Source organism: Papaver somniferum, chromosome 10 (assembly GCF_003573695.1).
Source record: "Papaver somniferum cultivar HN1 chromosome 10, ASM357369v1, whole genome shotgun sequence".
Classification (NCBI taxonomy): Eukaryota; Viridiplantae; Streptophyta; class Magnoliopsida; order Ranunculales; family Papaveraceae; genus Papaver; species Papaver somniferum.
This window is the reverse complement of record NC_039367.1, coordinates 116,290,174-116,311,435: the sequence shown is the minus strand read 5'-3', so window position 1 is coordinate 116,311,435 and position 21,262 is coordinate 116,290,174. Positions and strand designations below refer to the sequence as shown.

Genomic DNA, 21,262 nt, shown 5'->3' with positions numbered 1-21,262 from the left:
CCTGTACACGACGTGATGATCCTGGATAGCATTCATCCCAACAAGTTTGTTCGTTTCAAAATTTCAAGGCTATTTTCTGTTCATTGGGTGTAAATATCCATTCCCCTGCCAATAAAGTGAGGTTAGAAACAGTTATCATCTCTTAACTGTGAACTGACAAAATTCAATGGCGTCACCACTAGTTTTCTGCTCTTCCACTGTAAATCCCAAGTCCTTCTTTGCTTACCCAAACCTTACTTCCTTAACTAATAAAAACAACAGATCAAATTCCATTATATTTAGTTCTGTGAGTTCAATTAGGGTAAAAAACTCGTTTCTTCAATTCCCGTGCATCTCAAGAACAAGAACATATTTTTCTCTTTCTAACTATCAAGACTTAAACGAAGATGAAGAAGGAGATTTGGTTCAGGATCTTAGAGTTCCTAGTCATTGGTTAATCCCTTCAAATGCTCTTCAGGTAACATTTAATTTTTCCTTTAGTTACTTCATAGGGACATTTATTGAATTTCTTAAGATACTATCAAATGTTTGATCATGTAATTAAGTTAATTAACCTAATTGATCAATTTTACGAATTTTGTTTTGGCGGTGATGAGAGATTTGGTCTATTTATTAATTTTCCATTAGTTCCGTTTAGTTTCTCGGTGCGGTCAGAAGTGTCTATTAGGTTACTGATCAAATTTCATAATGAAAATCGCTCTAAGCCTCCAAGGATGAGCCGATAAGAGTTGAGAGTAAATAACTGCTGAAGATTTGGTGAAAATGTCCTTTGCAGGAATCTGAGTGGCTTAAAGTAGTGTTGCATAAATGGTTAGACGATGAATATTGCGTTGAAGATACAAATGTAGAAATTAGTGAGGTTGCAGCCAGATCATACTATGAATCTTTGGTAGTTCGGAAAGAGGCAGACCTTGGGATTATCTTATTAAAGATGGCAAGAGATTTAGAATCTATATCTTATCAGGAAAGCTTTCATGGAGCCTTCTCATCAGCAAACGCAGCGATCCAGCTAATCTCCCAACGCATCGAGCAACAATAAATCTAGCTCCTAAAAATACAATGTGGAGAAATCATTCTCACCTTTGCTCTTGTCAGTATGTTGCATCTACTGTTCAACACTATTCTCACTAGTTTTTTTTCTTTTGGGCCGTGTATATGATGTACGGAATCTGTCCATTCTGTGTAACAAGTGTTTCAGTGATTTCTCAATTTAATATTGATGAGATTTTAAGATTAGTGGCTAGCTATGTATTCAACCACTCAAATGAAAATATCAAATTAGTACTTGTGCATCTATCGGGCTACTTTTTTATTTGTTATCAACATCCAGGTGTGTCAATTTGATCCATTTTTCTTGAGGTGTATATAGTTAAAAATTAACGGGATATGGGAGAAATATGTTGTCTACCAACTATGAAAAGTAGAGAGAGACAATGTGACCGTGTGATCAAGTTTGTTTTTAAAATCTTTCTTTCGTAAATTGTTGATGCATTCCAAACAACTAACTTAACGTGTTAGGGAGCTGTGGTACAATAGAAGTAGAGCTATCTAATGTGGGAGTTGAGTGTTCATTGCTAGCATTATGGATTTATCTACTGAAATTTGAAAGACGATACAAGATGGTGGGACGTTGTCCCAATTAGCAACACAGTCAAAAGATTTTACCTCCTTCAACTAGCTATAAGTCTGCTGCCCTATCGTCAGTTCAAGGAATAAAGAAAAAACCGATAAAATTTTGACAATTTTCAGCAATCTTGTCAGCCTCCATCAATATTGCCTGACAGATCTGCTAAGAAATTGTGGAGCTCTTTCCTTGCAAAAAAATCAAAAAAAATCTTACAATCTCCTTCAATACTGAAATTATTCTCCTTTTTTGCCCATGTTGCAGCCTGCAACAATTCTATCGCTTCTGCCTCTTCTGGTTCAGCTGCTGTGGATGGTCCTGCTCTCCCTTTCTCAAATTCACCTACATCATCTCTTAAAATTAGTGCAAAACCAAATGTCTTGTCATAAGTTATTCAAGCTGCATCTACATTAATTTTATGATGATTCTTTGCTGGAAATTTCCAGATTTCTTCAACTATTTGTCTTCTACGAGGGATATTCTTTCTTGATTTGTTATTATTGTTGTGCCAAAATTGAACATGTCTCTGTATTTCTATAGTTAGTTGTGCAACTGATTTTTGTTTCCCTTGAAAAACTATATTGCATCTCTCTTTCCAGATGAACCACATCTTTGTCAGAACTAATTCTAAAGAGATTGAACTACTAGGTGAGTTACAAATGTCGATTAATTGAACTGAATCATTAAATTGGAATTGAACTGGATTTCAGAACTAATTCCAAAGAGATTGAACTACTAGGTGATTTACAAATGTCGATTAATTGAACTGAATCATTAAATTGGAATTGAACTGGATTAGGATTGAGTGCCTAGACTTGTTTCGCAAAAGGACAATAGAAGAAAAGGTGTTCCACTGTTTCATTCGCATCACAGCCAAAAGTACGACAAGGAGATATATCTCTAATAATACCAAGAAGTCTATGATTAGTTAATGTAGTACGATAAGAGAAGAAAGCAATATGGAGATTGCTGGTGTTGAGAAGAGAGAAAAAAGGATGAGAAAACAGAAATAATTAAGGTTTAGAGATGAGAAGGATAGAAAGCTCTGAAAGAGTTGTATTGAATAATCTTTGATAATAATAATGTGTGTCTTACAAGAAGTTAATAAGCATGTTTATATAGGCATGAAAAGAACCTAAAAATAGTAAAACTCTAAAAGAAAAATAAATAAACTCTAAAAGAAGAAGTTGTAGACTTGTAACACAAGTAAACCAAAGAATCAACTGTGACAGTTAATACATCGCAAAGGGATAAACTGTGAAGGTTGATACGGCATAAAGGGATCAACTGTCATTGTTGATACAGAACAATTGGATCAACTGGGACAGTTGATACATTGAAAACAGGTAGATGTCCTACATCAGTCCCCCCTTCTTGAGAAAAACTCGTCTCTGAGTTGCTTGAAACAAGTAATAGATTATTATCACCATGAAAAGTGAAAATCTCTTGAACATTGAACACATTAGAAATGTTCCATTCCTTGGGTAGGTCAATGACATATGCATTGTCACTGATTTTTTTTAGGATTTTGAAAGGACCGTACTTCTTCATCTTAGTCTTGTTATAAGTACCAACTGGAAATCTTTCCTTGCGTAGATGAATCATTACCAGCTCTCCCTCTTGAAAAGTTTTGAATCTTTTATGCTTATCTGCAGCATCCTTGTATTTAGCATTAGACTCTTCAAGCTTTGTTTTTACCTCATGATGTAGTTGAGAAGCTTGCTCCAACAGATTATCAACTTTGACATTGGATTTATGTAACGTAAGAAATACAACCAAGTCTAGTACATGATTAGGTACTTTTGAATAAACAATTTCAATTGGAGTTTTACCTGTAGATTTGTTTATAGGAGTGTTGAATGAAAAATCCATGTGAGGCAGCAATATATCCCATTGTTTGTTGTTATCAATACATTTGGCTCGAATTAAATTGCCCAAAGAACGATTGACAACCTCAGTTTGCCCATCTGTTTGAGGATGTGAAGTAGTGCTGAACTGCAACTAGTTCCCAAACGCATCCATAAAGTCTTCCAGAAATAGCTCAAAAATTTTGTATCTCTATCAGAAGTAATAGACTTAGGAATGCCATGCAATCGAACTATCTCTCTGAAAAATAAAGATGCAACATTTGAAGCATCTGTAGACTTTTTGCAGGCTATAAAATGAGCCATCTTGGAGTATCTATCCACAACAACCATCACTGAATCATTACCTCTAGTTGTTCTATGTAAACCAAGAATGAAGTCCATGCTAATGTCCACCCATGGAGCTTCTGGAATTGGTAAAAGAGTGTAAAGTCCGGTGTTTTGAACAGTACCCTTAGCTAGTTGGCAAACCATGCATTTCATAACGTATTTTTGTACATCACGCTTAAGTGAAGGCCACTAATAGCGTTCCTCTACAAGTACAATAGTTTTATCTTTGCCAAAATGGCCACCAAGTCCACTTCCATGCAATTCACGTATTAAATGAAGACGTAAAGAGCCATTAGGAATGCAAAGACGATTACCTTTAAATAAGAAGCCATCTTGAATGAGAAAGTCATCAAATCCATGAACCAAAGAACTGCATTGTTCCCAGAGTGACTTAAAGTCACCATCTTCAGCATAAATCTCTTTGATATAATCAAAAGCAAAACTCTCATTCCGAATGGTTGCTAAAAGATGTCGCCGTCTACTCAGTGCATCTGCAACTTGATTAAGCTTCCCTCTTTTATGTTTAACAGAAAAGGTGTACTTGTTAATTGTGGATAACCACCTATCATGCATACGATTAACCTTTGCTGAAGTTTGGAGATACTTCAAAGCATGATTATCAGTATTAATGACAAACTCTCGATGAACCAAATAAGTATGCCATTGTTTAAGAGCTTGTACAAGTGCAAGTAATTCCAGTTCATATGTAGACCAATTTTTATGTGTCTTAGAGTTCTTTTCACTATGATAAGCAACTGGATGTCCTTCTTGAGATAAAACTGCTCCAATTCCAATAATAGAAACATCACAATCAACTTGAAAAGGCTTGGAAAAGTCAGGCAGTGCAAGTATATGAGTTGAGCATAGTTTTTCTTTTAGAGTATTAAAACTTTTATCAGCCTCTTCAGTCCATATAAATTGTTCCTTCTCAAACAATCAGTAAGAGGTGCAACAATGGTGCTGAAATTTAGTACAAAACGCCTATAAAAAGAAGCTAATCCATGAAAACTTCTCACCTCTTTGATACAAGTAGGAACATGCCAATCCATAATAGCTTGAACTTTAGAAGGATCCACATGAATACCTTTGGAAGAGATAATATATCCCAAGAAAGTAATTTCAACTGACATAAATATGCATTTCTTCAAGTTCACAAACAAAGAATTGTCAAACAAAACTTTGAACACCTGAGAAAGATGATTAATATGCTCTTTTGCGCTTCTGCTGAAAATTAATATGTCATCAAAGTACACAATGAAAAACTTGCTCAGAAACGGTTGTAAAATCTGATTCATGAGCCTCATAAAGGTGCTAGGAGCATTAGACAAACCAAAAGGCATAACAAGCCATTCATATAATCCCTCTCTCGTTTTGAAAGCAGTTTTCCATTCATCTCCAATTCTTATTCTAACCTGATGATAACTACTGCGAAGATCAAGTTTAGTGAAAATGATAGACCCTGCTAAAAGATCAATCATATCCTCAATACGAGGAATGGGAAACCTATAAGGAATGGTTATACGATTCAAAGATCTGCAATGGATACACATTCTCCATCCATTATCTTTTTTTGGCACCAAAAAAGCAGGACAAACACAAGGGCTATTATTAGGTCTAATTAATCCTTTAGTTAATAAATCATTAACTTGACCCTGTAAAATTTCATGTTCAGTAGGACTTAACCTATAATGAGCTTGATTAGGTAAAGAAGCTCGAGGAATAAGATCAATGCAATGATGAACATCTCGAAAAGGTGGTAAACTCACAGGTAATTCTTCAGAAAATAATGCATGATATTTAGATAATAAAGGTTGTACCTGAGAAGGAACTTGTACCATAGGTTTGGTGTCTTCATGAGAACTCAAAGTGTGAGTTGAATGTAAAGAGCGGGAGATAGTAGTCACCAAAGCAGTAGTCTTGCAATCACTACGTTCCTTAAATACTGAAGAAGACTTGGAAGGAAACAGAGTTACTCGTTTACCATCTTTGTAAAAGGTATAAGTATTATCAAAACAGTTATGAACTGCTCTAACATCATACTGCCATGGTCTTCCAAGTAGGAGATGTGTTGCATTCATATCGATAACATCACATAGTACAGATTCTTCATATCCAACAAAAGAAAACTTAATAACACACTGATGAGTAATTCTCTGTGTAGAGGAACTATTCACCCAACCTACATGATAAGGAGTAGGATGCGGTGTAGTTGGTAAACCCATTTTCTCGACAACAACAGATGCAATGTAATTGTCGACACTGCCACTGTCAATGATCATATCACAGACTTTGCCACATATAAAGCACTTGGTTTTGAAAATATTATGTCTTTGAGAATAACATGGTTCAGTAAGCATGAGTGGTCGAATCATTCCAACAAATTGTTCACCATAAGAATCATGTAAATCAATATTTTCAGCTTCTTCACCTTCATCATCATCAAAAATTTCAACATCCTTTGAGTCAGTCAGTATATGATTATCTCCAATGAAACCATCAAAGCGTCTACAGTCAGCTGAAGAATGACCAGGTTGATTGCATTTACTACATATATCTTCACGATATTTTGAATAAACATTAGTTGGCTTGTTTGGAGGTGGAAACTGATTTTTCATCCTATTAGAAAATCTGACGCTTGCTGACTTAGGTTGATGTTGCTGAATGGATTGAGGCTCAATAGGAGATGGTAAAATAGGTGAAGTATTTGTGATAAAAGTCGGTTGAGCAAAAGAAAAACTCACTGGTTGTTGTTGGTATGGTTGGTTTGCACTTCTATCATGTATATCAATAAAGATAGTTGATCCCTACGAATATGGATCAACAACGATTGTTGATCCCTTTTCACCTTGATAACTATAAGAATAGTTAAATAGTTTGGCAAGTTTATAGTAATGCTGATAACAAGCTTGGCAAGGAGTTGCTTGTCTGGAAGTACTAAGGACACGCCTTTCCACCTTTATAGCTTGTTGTATAGCTTCAACCATTGCGAAAACTGATTGAACCATTCCCTGTTGAATTAGAATATTCAAACCTTCAATAAATCTTGCTACCAATTGTTCTTCCGACTCCTTCAGCTGATTACGAGGGATAAGATTATAGAATTCAGCCACATATTTTCCACTAGACGTGCTCCTTGTCTAGAGTTTTGAAGTTTAACAAACAATTGTTGTTTGTAATATTGAGGAAGAAATTTAGCTCACAATAACTTGCGCATTCAATACCAAGTAAGAATAGGAGGTTTTGAAGAAAGAACTTTGACCTCACATAGGGTTTCCCACCAAGCAGCAGCACCTCTTTTAAGCTTATATGCAACAAGTCGAACTTTAGAATCATCTGGAATTTCCATAAACTGAAAGAAAGCCTCAACTTCATAAAACCAATCTAAAAGTTCTTCAATTTGAAACTGCCATTAAAACTTGGAATGTCAGCTTTCAACTTGTATTCAGGTAAAGAACTATAAGGATTTTGTGAAGATTTGAGCATTTTTTCGTCAATCCAAATTTGTTCTTGTTGTGTCTCTTCAAGGTCTTCATTATCACGGTCGTGTACATGAGGAATAGAACTTTTTTTGGGAGTATAACCAATAAACCCTTCATGTTGTAATGTGCTCTTTATCTTTTGCATAATTTCATCAGGAATATCATCCTTCTGGACAAACAAATTTTTCTTTTTTGATGATGGTTTCTTAGCTTCAGCCAGTAGATTTAAAGTTTCTTCATCCTCAATCTTAAGAGTGGTGACAAACTTATCTAAAATCAGATGTATATCTTCAAACTTCTTTTCAAAATTTTCATACTAAGTAAAGCAAGTTTTCTCCAGCTTTGTTAGGTTATCTGAAACCGTAGCAATATTGGTATTAATTGTAGAAATATTTGTGTTAATTGAAGTACTAGAAGCATTACTAGAAGTAGTACTTGCAACAATAAGATCGGTAAGCTTGGTAATAGCAGCGTCGAAAGCTTCTTGAGTAACGTTGCCTGCCATAGAATTTTTTTTTTAATAATTGATAAAAGGGTTTGCGGAAGCGAATAACAGGATCATAGAAAAGATGAAAATCTATTGTCGAATGATACCAACTAATGTAGTATGATAAGAGAAGAAAGCAATACGAAGATTGCTGGTGTTGAGAAGAGAAGAAAAAGGATGAGAAAACAGAAAGAATAATAGGTTTTAGAGATGAGAAGGATAGAAAGCTCTGAAAGAGTTGTATTGAATAATCTTTGATAATAATGTGTGTCTTACAAGAACTTAATAAGTCTGTTTATATAGGCATGAAAAGAACCTAAAAATAGTAAAACTCTAAAAGAAGAAATAAAGAAACTCTAAAAGAAGAATTTCTAGACTTGTAACACAAGTAAACCAAAGAATCAACTGTGACAGTTGATACAGCGCAAAGGGATCAACTGTGAAAGTTGATACGAGATAAAGGGATCAACTGGGACAGTTGATACATTGAAAACAGGTAGATGTCCTACATCATTAGTTGACAAAGCATTTTGGAGACACTTCCATGCAAAAGTTTTTATTCTCCAGAACAGTCTAACTCCCATAAGTCTTTCCAGAATTGGACATGCATATCTAGATCGTGTGTGTTGATCCTTGGTTGATTCGGTTTATTATATAAAGATTTAACTGTGATTTCCCCATATGGAATGAGCAGCCACATAGAGTGTCTAGTTTCATCTAATTATCTTTAGTTAAAAATACTTTGATCTTGCATATTCTATCTTCTATGTGATGTAGTACATCGTTCCTATTACTTTGCTTATTTTGGTTTCTTTATTTTATCACACTCTTCATCGAGTAGTTCTTGTGTTACAAGATTTTGCTTTCCTAGTCTAGATAGATTTCCTTTTCTTTACTTAGTCAGTTTATTGAAGCTATGTAAAGGCTAAGTCTTCTTATTTAGAGATTATCAATTATTAATATAAATTTCAATTTAGTATCTTGATGTATTTACAAGAGAATTACATGCATATAATAGGGTGGGTATCCTATCATTGAAAATTAATGATCCGACGGTATCATGTAGGACGCACTTGCAATTATGAGTTTGTATAATCTGTACAAGTGGAGATGCTAGGTTAAGTGTGAACCTCGTGATAAACCCTAAATGGAGCAAAAAGGAGAGGCTCCACTATGAGTATTGTGCACGAGAAAAAAAGAACCCATTAACTAAACCAAGTTTGAGAAACTGCATATCTAAGATCTTGAGCTTAATGGTTTAATTCATGCTGTATCATGCATGCAGATACGTGCAAAAGAAAACATAACTGAGATGCGTGTAAATATACTGTCATGAAGATCATTACTTTTTTAGGGGGTATTTTGGAATGCAGATGAGGCTCAATCTGTTAGGGTTATAAGTTTCAACTAGAGGAGACTTTATCGTTCTATTGATGAACAGAGTGAGCTGTCGAAGTTTTGGAATGAATCAGACCAAGATGTACCGAATGAAGTTCATTTGTTTATGAGTTATGATAAAGCTATGAACGTTATGAAACCTGGTGAACAATTAGTTCCTCCAGTTGTTTTGATTGATGAAGTTGGTGATGATGTAGGTCCTTTTATTGTGGATGAAGAAGTTGTGGAGCCACAAACACAGACTCAACAAGAGTTACCAGTTATCAGAGATTGGGAGAGTCTTGATGATGAATTTTGGCAAACCAATTTTTGTGAAGAATAAGATATAGTGACAAATGATCCAAGTCAGCACACATCACAAGTGTCACCAGTACAACAACCAAGTCAGTTTTCAGTGGACATGCCTAGTCAGCAGACATCTCAGCATACCCCCACAAAGAGACATGTTTCAAAATCACCTGCAATAAAGAAGAAACAGAAGAACCAACCATCAATTGAACTTGATGAGGAACATGATACATTGGAAGCATTGTTAGCTTAAGAAAAACTTGATGCATTGCCTGAGAGTACAAATATGAAGAACCATGATATTCATGACTTGCCTATTAAAGATGACTCACAGTGGAAACTCATGAAGATCTGATGATGATGAAGAATGCGGTGAAACTGATACTGACTTGGATGAAGAAGAACCTGACAGATATGAAGAAGGCAAAAGTGATCGCCAAAATATGATGATGCAGAAGGTGAGGAAGTGAAAGAATGGACTTGTGACATAGGTGAGAAAGTTGTTGAAGTAGGTATATGTTTTATCTTTTGAACAATTATCCGTAGTACAAAATTGGTATTTTAAACACAAAGCTGGAGGGTGATGAAACTTTTAAGGTAATTATGGGGATTGTGTGTTGCTGCAAACCTTTAAGTTTCATACAAATGTGGGTAATCTATAAAAGAAAACATGCACACCGGGCATCGGGTGAAAGTGAAGGAATACGTGGAATATAGTCAATAATCAAAAATGGATAACATCCTGTGGTACATGTTTCCCTTAATTATTTGGAATGCATGCCACATTTTGATCACTACATCTCTAATTCCACGTTGAATTAAATGTGTCAATTTAGGTTAAGAAAAGCGAGTGCAAACAATTTTGATGATAACACTGAATACAATTCCATCTTGTAGGGTTTGTAGTTGTCGATACGTGTCAATGGTCACGACAGTTTCATGGATAAATCTGTACAATGTCGCCTTCGTAAACGACATTAAAAACATGCATAATAGACTAGATCTCGCGTCACTATCACGTTATAACGATCGTTTGTGAATGCTTCCTCGTTATAACGGTCGTTGTAAGTTCCTGCTGTGTCTAAACTTTTACAACACTGTCAAAAATGGAGTTCTTTAACTCATTTCCTTTTATCATTAGAAGCCGTATTAGTAATGAGGGATTTCCTGTTTAGTCCACTAAACCCGACCCGGGTTAGTGGCTAGTCCAGCGGGATTAAACATTATTTTCCTTTAGTCCAAAAAGGTTTAAACATATGTAAAGTTATCAGGCTATCCTCACTCACGCTTTAACCGTTTCCTCCCACTACTTCCTTCTTTATTCTTCTCTACAACTTCTTCGTTCTTTCTTCTCGATCAACAGTAATGAAAACTGCAAATCAAAACAGCAAAAATAAACTAAAATATGATTAGGTTTAGAGCAAAAAATAATCAAAATGAAAAATCAAATTTTCAAACCAACCAAACAAACTGAAATGTTAAAAAGGAAATCATCAAACAGATAAACAAAAAAATCAAACAAACTCATCAAATTGTACATATTGATCAATAATACATATTGAGAAAAGATTGAAGAAAACCCTATTTTACTAAAACCATGGAGAAATTTACATTTGGTGAATCCTGGTAAAAACAAGATCGAAGAATACAAAGAATACACAAATACCACAGTAAGAAGAGAGTACAAAGAAAAATAAAGAGTAGAAGATCCAATTGTACATATTGGTCAACAATACATATTGATATGTACGAAGGAAAATATGTATTGAAGGAAAAAGTATGATTCAACAGTACATATTGATCTAATAGTACATGTTGATATGTACTCATGGAAACCATGTACTGAGGGGAAAAGAGACAAAGAAAAAAAGAGTAGATGATCCAACACTACATATTAATGTACTAAAGAAAAATACGTACCCAAAGAAAAAGAGTGGATGATCCAACAATACATATCCAATAATACATATTGATATGTACTGAACAAAAACGTGTATCAATGGAAAAGTATATGATTCAATAGTACATACTGATACAACAATACATATTAATATTTACTCAAGGAAAATATTTACAGAAGAAAAAAAAAGTACAAAAGAAAAAAAGAATAGATGATCCAACAATACATGTTGATATGTACTGAAAGAAAAATATGTATAAAAGGAAAACGTTGATGATTCAATATGTTCTGAATGAAAATATGTACAAAAAAAGAAAAACAATTGGGTTATTGTAGGATCGTACAAAATCTCCCCAATCTTTTTTATACGAACCTAAAACCCAAAACAATTTGATCAAAGATAAAATTAACAAAAAATTGAAATCAAAACTAACCGGAGACGAAAGGAGTATTAATCTTCACTTTAATAAACTAATCATATCGTTTTGAATGGACTACCTTCGTTTTCAATGTTGAATAACAGATCCAGACGAGGAAATAGATTAAAAAGTTAAGAATCCCAATATTGATTAAATCCATATCTCTTATTTTTTTATTCGCTGATCTATTAATGGAATGATATCTTGTTCTTCTTTGTTGTTGTTCTTCTTCAATTGAATTATATTTCTCTTCTTTGTTCTTCTTCTTCATGAATCTGCTCTCGGTCTTCTTCTTCTTAATCGATTCAGATCTGAAAAATAAAATAATATGCTTGACGTGTTTTATGTTAGGTATTGATTGGACGGAGGGACAATTACAACATTTATGAAATACACATAAAACACCTTACACGTATGCTGGACGAGAGAAATGGACTACACAGTAACCGGTTCTTCCTATAGTGGATTAACTAGTAATTCCTAGATTAGTAATTGTTCTCGACCCAAATAGCATTAAGGTTTAAGTAAATAGAAGTAGTTAACTACAACTGGTCATATAATATTATGGTTAAAATACAGCAAATGCAAAGTAACATTGAAATAATTGCAATGTTATACTTATATAACTTGCATTAAAATTTCTAGTAGGAGCTAATCAAATGTTATTATGCATGCATGCATGCATGCATAATCGCAGTGCAAAACACCGGTACATCAAATTCTATTATATAGGAACCTTGAAATTTGAAAATGAGAAACGAAAAATATGATTCTGTAACTGATTTCCAGCTTCGATAAGATGTGAATAGAAAAAAACAAGTTAGGGCAAGCAAATCTCGCGTGTTTGTATACTTCTCATGATAACACGGGATCCAAAACCTAACCCTAACTAAGACAAATAAAACTTGTAACTGATCAAATTCTTCTTCTTTTTCACCTATTTAACCTCAGTTAATGACACGATTTCAGTACTTTTTGACAAATGTTTCTCAAAGAACTCAATTGTGTTTCTTTCAGTTAAACCAATTGGTTTTGGTTTAGCTATCAAACAAAAACCCAGATTTAACGCCGTTTGTTAATGTCAGTTTCCGCTTGTTAAACATCACGTCTGTCAAAAGAGTCGTAACGGAAGAGCCGCCCTTTTCTCTTTTCCTATCTATGTTCCGGTCCTTCCGGCACATTTTGATGACGGTATTACTTTTAGGTGTTGGGAATTGTCGTTTTTTTCATGTAACCAAAGCTAAAACTAGGTTATTCAAGGACAGATCAAGTGAATCTAGGCTACGTATACGACTATGTACAGCAGGTAACTTAAGAGCTGTTATTCCATGTAGAGCTCCTGAGTCTTGCATGCTATATATATTAGATTGATATCTTTCCAAATCAAATATTTGTTGAAAATTGTATTTGAGTTTTGAATCGGTGCAACTGCGAGGTGTACAACAAATCAGAGTCAAAATTGGTATGTTAGTATTAAAATAGTGCATGCACAAACTGAAAAATAGACACGGGGTAAAAATTAAGGAGTGTGCAGCTGGGAAGAGGCAGCAAACGAGAGCAGGTGTTCCTGAAAAGCAAAAAGGCGTTGAGGAGAGAGGAGGCGTGATGGTCTCCTAATTATTATATAAAGAGAAGTTTAATGGATGAGAAGAAACCATAGAGAGTCTTGCTACAGGAGTATGAGTAATGCCTTAAGTTTGATATATATATATATATATCTCTAGCTAAAACTGTTACTGTCGTTGTTTGAGAGTTTACTAAGTTTTACTTCATTGTTTATCAAAGTTGCTCCACTAATTGCTGTGTATTTGAGTTTGTGCATGTATAATTAGAGAGAGGCAGAGGTTTATTGTCAAAGATGATGGGCTGTGTGGGAGCAGAAGGATTGAATTTAGAGGGTATATGTCCTGATATCATCAAAGACCCTACTTCCTTAGAACAAGTCTTACTCTGCAAATCCAGAGGTGCATGCATAAGCTACCTCTCTCTCTCCCTCTCACTCTCTCTTTCCCAAGCATTCTACATGTATATGTTTTCGCTCATGTTGTGTTTTTCCTTTATTTTGGCTTTTCTTTTTTTGCGCCTGTTTTCAACTTTGAAGATTGAAGGTGATTCTGTACTCCTTTATTGTAATACTATGTTCCTTCTTGGGTTGGACATTAAATTATTAATTTGGCCAATAAAATGTTTTTTTCTGGGTATTTGTTACCTATGCACTTCAGCTGGTTTTCACTTTTGATCCTAGTTATTTTTCATTTTCGGTGTAAATTTTCAACAATTCAAAATATTCAAACTTGGATCAGAGTTTTGTTTTCTAGATTTCTTTTTAGCTGAAACCCCATTAACAACCGAATTGTGTTTTCGGGTTAACAGACGAAAGAGATGGAATATATGGCGCATTATGGAATGCATGTGCTGGACCCTCCGTTAAAATTCCACGTATAGGAGAGAAAGTTTTTTATTTCCCACAAGGTCACTTAGAACAGGTTCGTTTCATTCAGGTTGTCTCTAGTACTGTTGCATACAGGGTGTTTTCTTCAGTTTGTATTTCCTTTTTTATACAACATTTAAAGAATATTACCGCAACACTTGTGAATTTCTCTGTAATTATATCTCCTTTATTTTGTTTCATTTGCTTGGCTTTTTATTGGTGTAGGTCGAAGCATATACAAATCAACGAACCAGTTCTCAAATGCCTGTTTATGATCTACCATCAAAGATTCTCTGCAGAGTTATATATGTACAACTTAAGGTATAGATATTGTTATTCAATCTCTCTCTCTCACTCACCCATAAAAAACTGTTCATTTCCGACTTTGGTGCTGAATGTGTTATAGATTTGTTGCTGCATTAATTTAAGTTTGATTAAATTTTATTTGACTGATTCTGTCTTCGGTTTAAATTTGTAGGCTGAAATGGAATCAGATGAAGTGTTTGCTCAAGTGACACTAGTTCCGGACTCGAAGGTTTTGTTATATTACCTCCGTCCCTAATTAGATGACATATACCATAAATAAATGGAGTAATAAATTAATATTGTTATAAAAAATATGTAAAATTTGATAGTCATATTTATATTCATTAGGTATGTGTTTTAAAATGTTTTCCAACGATACAAAATTTACGAAAATCCGTTGTATAGTTTGAGAGATAAATCAATTTTAAATTTACTAATAAATTTTAACTAGGTCATTTAATTAGGGCGGATGGAGTATAATATGCATTTAATTGTTTTGGGTTTTCAAAAATATAGCTAACTAAAATAACTGATGACTTTTCTCGCAGCAAGATGAACCTGGAATAAACAAAGAGAAACTTCTTTTTCCTCCTAAGAACACTAAAGTTTACTCCTTTTGCAAGATACTTACTCCATCTGATACAAGTACTCATGGAGGATTTTCGGTTCTTAGACGACATGCTAATGAATGTCTTCCACCTTTGGTATGTTTTAGTTTCAACTCACTATTAGATAAACCACGCGCTGAAGTTTATATATGGAGTCCAACTGAAAATTAAGAATAATTAATGATCTTCGACTTTCCGTGGGTATATCCGTTTCACTTTCTTTCTGGGTTTAATCAGGAAAAGTAAAGTTTTTCGGTTTTAGTTGGTTCTAAAGCAAATTTACCACGAAACATTTGAGTCTGGAAGGAGAGGAATCTTTTGATGCTGGGAAGACGAATGCATTTCATGTGACATGTGGGTAATGATGTGTCGAAACTTGAAGAAAGAATGCTCCTCTTGTCCAGCATCCAAAACGCAAGTGTTTTCATGGCACGTCCTCAACATCACTGTATTTATATAGTTGACGGATTTCGTTGAATTTTATCAAGCCCAGATCAATTAGCTAATCTAGGAGACGAATCATCTTGCTGTTCTAAGATGATCATAGAAGTATTTTTATAACTTCATTTTGTTTCCTCTGGTTTATAATTTTTATTTTGAATCCCCATTTTGAAGGCTTTTAGACTTAATTTGGTTGTTGTTTGTTGTTGTTGTAGGACATGAGCCAGCAACCACCATGTCAAGAGTTGGTGGCAAAAGATTTGCATGGGGTAGAATGGCGCTTCCGCCATATTTATCGTGGTAAATATCATCATATGATGAATTGACGGTCATTTACTTGATTGCTTCTTTTCTTTAACATTTTGTAATTTCATTTTCTGCCTCATTGATCTTCTAAATGCATGTATTCTTCTCTAACATAAATCTAGGTCAACCCAAGAGGCACTTGCTTACAAGTGGTTGGAGTACATTTGTGAACTCAAAGAAACTTGTTGCTGGTGATACCTTTATTTTCATAAGGTTTTCCTCAACTTGTCTCATATTTATGCTTTCTTGAGAGTACCATTCTTTTGTGGTCAATTGCTTTGTCTTGCTGGGGGTCATTGGTTTATTTATTTGATTAGAAGTCAGTACTGCTGCATTATCGAGAGTCACCGTAGATATATGTTTGTAATTTCAGGGCAGAAGATGGGGAGCTTCGCGTTGGGTTTCGCCGTGCTTCAAGTAAGATGCAAAGTTATCCATCAACATCAGTCAGCAGTCACACCATGCAGCTTGGCATACTCGCAACTGCTTCGCATGCACTTTCAACTGGATCCATGTTCAGTGTTTACTATCGTCCAAGGTAATTTTTTTTTAATCAGATTCGTCCTAGTATAGGTAATTATAAATATGTTTATTTTGTACCGGAAACAGTTGTGTTTGGCATTCTTAAACAATTGTTTTCGATTTCTCAGGACAAGCCCATCAGAGTTCTTGATCCCATATAAGCAATACATGAATAGCGTAAGAAGCAGTTTTGCAGTTGGGACTAGATTTAAAATGAGGATTGACAGGGAAGAAGCTCCAGAAGAAAGGTGACCTAACTTAGTGTACTAATTATTATTATTATTTTTTTTTTAATCTCGTTTGATTTCATGGTCAAATCATCATGTCTACATGCATGTTTCCGTAAACCAGACCTTCAGGCACCTTAGTTGGTATCGAAGAGGATGATCCTGTTCACTGGCCCTGCTCGCAATGGAAATGTCTCGTCGTAAGTTACTCTTGATCTTCTCCAATTGTAATTGAAATGAACAACAAGCTTGTATATATATTTTGACTTAATTTTACTCATGCAATACATTCATAGGCTCATTGGGATGAACCATCTTCCTCCGTGCCACGTCCACTTCGGATTTCTCCATGGATGATTGAACCACTTTCAGCTGCGACTAACATGCAACAGGTTCAATCCCGAACAAAGAGACTTAGAACCAGTCAAGCATCACCAGATGAATCATCTACACTGTGCAATGATGGTTAGTAATGTTTACTGATAAGTTTAGAAGATTTAACCAAAATGGATTCTTACTTACTACTTTTACTGAACCGCGTATGAATCATCTAAATTTAGCTCCTTCATTAGGACTATCCTTAGGTTCGACTGAGCATGCACCACCACTGCCAGGGCAGTCTTCAGGGGTCTTTCATGGTCAAGAAAATGGACAAATTCCATCAAACCCAAATTTGATACCTCCAAGGAACTATAACTGGGGTCAGAACCCGTTCCCGTTTCAAAGAAATGATCCTTTTTATATGGATCCTGGAAATAATTTACCAATTAATTGTGCATATCAAGATGTGTCACGATTCGGTAGCAACTTTCATCCACCCCTATTTTCAACATGTAATGACAGTAGCAATTCTGGATTTAGTGAGAACCGGTCAGTTCCTCAATTCAGTTTCCCAAGTTCTGGTTTCCCAGGAATGATGGGCCATGCACACGATGAAGTACCAATGCATCAGCAAAGAGACAGTAGCCCCTGCATGCTTTTTGGTGTTGATTTAGTAAAGATTCCAATGGGAACAACTCCAGCTTCAGAAATGAGTTTCCCACAATTCTTTCATGACAATTGTCATGTTCCACATTTCGGCATGGTGGATTCTGATCAAATTTCCGACTCATCTAAGATCACGAATCCTTCATATTCTAGTGGATCTGGAAGTGGTGTCGAAAAGCCATGCCAGAGCTGTTCCAATACCCCCCCAAATTTTATAAGGTGATCATTATAGACTAATTTACAAGTATTTATGTCTTGTTTAGTTTAACTGATATTCTTTATGTTAAGAAGTACAATTTGGATATCATGTTTCTAGGCGATTTCCCTTGCCGTTAAGCATCAAAACCCATTAACTAAATGAATTGTGCTCGAAGTAGTTGGTACATATAAATCATTTAAGTTGTTGTCTAATTCTGTTTCATTATGAATGCAGGGAATTTCGACGAGTAGTTCAAAAGATCTACATTAGCCCCAAGGAAGAAGTCAATAACATGGATCCTGATTCGCCCAATCCAATCCCACAGTAAATGTTTGTGCGATACGTACTTATCCAAAGTTGAAGAAGAAAATAGAATAAGGATAACATCACCATTACCATAATCTCATTACCATTATCATCAACATGCATCATCCTATCCAAAATATGGTCTGGCTATATATATGTAAAGTTACTGATCAGTTAGGTTCTCTAGCTATATAGAGTTAAGAGTTGGTCTATCCATATATATATCAGTAGAAAAGTATGTTTGTAACTAAATAAGAAGTGGAGAGGTATAATAAGAAGAAAATAAATAAGCAGAAAGTAGGTAATGGTTTGTTAAGAGCAATCTAACATGTATGCATGTCTGTTGCTGTGTTGGTCAAGAGTCGCTCTTGTCTAGTCTAGTCTAGTCTTGGTCTGTTTGCATGACTTATATATAGCTATAAACTTATGTCATAATTCCATAAATGTTGTATGTATTTTCAATTTCATATGAAGAATAATAATGAAATAAAACCCCTATTACATAACTCTGTGACTTTGTTCACTAACATGAGCCACAGCTTGATCTCTCAAAAGTGAATAAAGAGCCTTAGATTCCTCAAAAACCCTGCTTAATCGGTGCATGCTATGACAGTATGACTTGCTGCATTTGCAAATATCCGAAGCAAAAGTTGCAGGGTGCTCGAATACAGCCGCAGTGCCGCTTATTTAAAATCAAGGTAAATTATTGCAATCTCGCACACGATTGAAACCTTAAAAAGATTTCTGGGTATGTCACTTAATACATCTCGAATTTGTTACTCAATAGTTGTTCCTGTTGAGTGATGACGTGATGAGCCCCTATGAGTTCTGCCACATTTTTCAAATTCTGCATTATTTGAATCACAGTGGAAACTTGGTTCACCACTTTTACAGTGACTTGCTTCTCAAATGAAGTGTCTATATATGTTTTTAGACTCTTAGGGTATATAAAGCTAACTACTTATTCCTGTACACGACGTGATGATCCTGGATAGCATTCATCCCAACAAGTTTGTTCGTTTCAAAATTTCAAGGCTATTTTCTGTTCATTGGGTGTAAATATCCATTCCCCTGCCAATAAAGTGAGGTTAGAAACAGTTATCATCTCTTAACTGTGAACTGACAAAATTCAATGGCGTCACCACTAGTTTTCTGCTCTTCCACTGTAAATCCCAAGTCCTTCTTTGCTTACCCAAACCTTACTTCCTTAACTAATAAAAACAACAGATCAAATTCCATTATATTTAGTTCTGTGAGTTCAATTAGGGTAAAAAACTCGTTTCTTCAATTCCCGTGCATCTCAAGAACAAGAACATATTTTTCTCTTTCTAACTATCAAGACTTAAACGAAGATGAAGAAGGAGATTTGGTTCAGGATCTTAGAGTTCCTAGTCATTGGTTAATCCCTTCAAATGCTCTTCAGGTAACATTTAATTTTTCCTTTAGTTACTTCATAGGGACATTTATTGAATTTCTTAAGATACTATCAAATGTTTGATCATGTAATTAAGTTAATTAACCTAATTGATCAATTTTACGAATTTTGTTTTGGCGGTGATGAGAGATTTGGTCTATTTATTAATTTTCCATTAGTTCCGTTTAGTTTCTCGGTGCGGTCAGAAGTGTCTATTAGGTTACTGATCAAATTTCATAATGAAAATCGCTCTAAGCCTCCAAGGATGAGCCGATAAGAGTTGAGAGTAAATAACTGCTGAAGATTTGGTGAAAATGTCCTTTGCAGGAATCTGAGTGGCTTAAAGTAGTGTTGCATAAATGGTTAGACGATGAATATTGCGTTGAAGATACAAATGTAGAAATTAGTGAGGTTGCAGCCAGATCATACTATGAATCTTTGGTAGTTCGGAAAGAGGCAGACCTTGGGATTATCTTATTAAAGATGGCAAGAGATTTAGAATCTATATCTTATCAGGAAAGCTTTCATGGAGCCTTCTCATCAGCAAACGCAGCGATCCAGCTAATCTCCCAACGCATCGAGCAACAATAAATCTAGCTCCTAAAAATACAATGTGGAGAAATCATTCTCACCTTTGCTCTTGTCAGTATGTTGCATCTACTGTTCAACACTATTCTCACTAGTTTTTTTTCTTTTGGGCCGTGTATATGATGTACGGAATCTGTCCATTCTGTGTAACAAGTGTTTCAGTGATTTCTCAATTTAATATTGATGAGATTTTAAGATTAGTGGCTAGCTATGTATTCAACCACTCAAATGAAAATATCAAATTAGTACTTGTGCATCTATCGGGCTACTTTTTTATTTGTTATCAACATCCAGGTGTGTCAATTTGATCCATTTTTCTTGAGGTGTATATAGTTAAAAATTAACGGGATATGGGAGAAATATGTTGTCTACCAACTATGAAAAGTAGAGAGAGACAATGTGACCGTGTGATCAAGTTTGTTTTTAAAATCTTTCTTTCGTAAATTGTTGATGCATTCCAAACAACTAACTTAACGTGTTAGGGAGCTGTGGTACAATAGAAGTAGAGCTATCTAATGTGGGAGTTGAGTGTTCATTGCTAGCATTATGGATTTATCTACTGAAATTTGAAAGACGATACAAGATGGTGGGACGTTGTCCCAATTAGCAACACAGTCAAAAGATTTTACCTCCTTAACTAGCTAATAAGTCTGCTGCCCTATCGTCAGTTCAAGGAATAAAGAAAAAACCGATAAAATTTTGACAATTTTCAGCAATCTTGTCAGCCTCCATCAATATTGCCTGACAGATCTGCTAAGAAATTGTGGAGCTCTTTCCTTGCAAAAAAATCAAAAAAAATCTTACAATCTCCTTCAATACTGAAATTATTCTCCTTTTTTGCCCATGTTGCAGCCTGCAACAATTCTATCGCTTCTGCCTCTTCTGGTTCAGCTGCTGTGGATGGTCCTGCTCTCCCTTTCTCAAATTCACCTACATCATCTCTTAAAATTAGTGCAAAACCAAATGTCTTGTCATAAGTTATTCAAGCTGCATCTACATTAATTTTATGATGATTCTTTGCTGGAAATTTCCAGATTTCTTCAACTATTTGTCTTCTACGAGGGATATTCTTTCTTGATTTGTTATTATTGTTGTGCCAAAATTGAACATGTCTCTGTATTTCTATAGTTAGTTGTG

General features: G+C 35.0%; 3 protein-coding genes across 3 annotated transcripts; all 3 read left to right on the top strand.

Moving 5' to 3' along the window:
* Positions 1-124: 124 nt before the first annotated feature.
* LOC113318914 lies at positions 125-1,294 on the top strand. The gene is made up of 2 exons (XM_026567197.1): positions 125-457; positions 776-1,294. The coding sequence occupies exons 1-2, from the start codon at positions 167-169 to the stop codon at positions 1,037-1,039; spliced, it is 555 nt and encodes a 184-aa protein (XP_026422982.1). The 5' UTR covers positions 125-166; the 3' UTR covers positions 1,040-1,294.
* Positions 1,295-9,583: 8,289 nt separating this feature from the next.
* On the top strand, positions 9,584-17,101 carry LOC113316135 (auxin response factor 2-like). Its single transcript, XM_026564356.1, has 14 exons — positions 9,584-9,714; positions 9,821-9,929; positions 10,018-10,068; positions 13,892-13,898; positions 14,164-14,276; positions 14,447-14,542; positions 14,700-14,756; positions 15,076-15,231; positions 15,792-15,876; positions 16,005-16,095; positions 16,256-16,420; positions 16,533-16,652; positions 16,756-16,831; positions 16,928-17,101. Exons 1-14 carry the CDS (start codon positions 9,584-9,586, stop codon positions 17,099-17,101), a joined length of 1,431 nt encoding a protein of 476 aa, XP_026420141.1.
* A 2,112-nt stretch (positions 17,102-19,213) lies between these two features.
* Positions 19,214-20,383, top strand: LOC113318910. Its single transcript, XM_026567191.1, has 2 exons — positions 19,214-19,546; positions 19,865-20,383. The coding sequence occupies exons 1-2, from the start codon at positions 19,256-19,258 to the stop codon at positions 20,126-20,128; spliced, it is 555 nt and encodes a 184-aa protein (XP_026422976.1). The 5' UTR covers positions 19,214-19,255; the 3' UTR covers positions 20,129-20,383.
* Positions 20,384-21,262: the final 879 nt, after the last annotated feature.

What these genes read in the sequence shown, in the direction of transcription:
- LOC113316135 (XM_026564356.1), top strand. Translation starts at nt 9,584, where the DNA reads ATGCCTAGTCAGCAGACATCTCAGCATACCCCCACAAAGAGACATGTT. An exon ending in CACAAGGTCACTTAGAACAG is followed by an intron (nt 14,277 to 14,446) that starts GTTCGTTTCATT and finishes TTATTGGTGTAG; the next exon opens with GTCGAAGCATATACAAATCA. An exon ending in GAAGAAGCTCCAGAAGAAAG is followed by an intron (nt 16,653 to 16,755) that starts GTGACCTAACTT and finishes TCCGTAAACCAG; the next exon opens with ACCTTCAGGCACCTTAGTTG.
- LOC113318914 (XM_026567197.1), top strand. Translation starts at nt 167, where the DNA reads ATGGCGTCACCACTAGTTTTCTGCTCTTCCACTGTAAATCCCAAGTCC. An exon ending in TCCCTTCAAATGCTCTTCAG is followed by an intron (nt 458 to 775) that starts GTAACATTTAAT and finishes TGTCCTTTGCAG; the next exon opens with GAATCTGAGTGGCTTAAAGT.
- LOC113318910 (XM_026567191.1), top strand. Translation starts at nt 19,256, where the DNA reads ATGGCGTCACCACTAGTTTTCTGCTCTTCCACTGTAAATCCCAAGTCC. An exon ending in TCCCTTCAAATGCTCTTCAG is followed by an intron (nt 19,547 to 19,864) that starts GTAACATTTAAT and finishes TGTCCTTTGCAG; the next exon opens with GAATCTGAGTGGCTTAAAGT.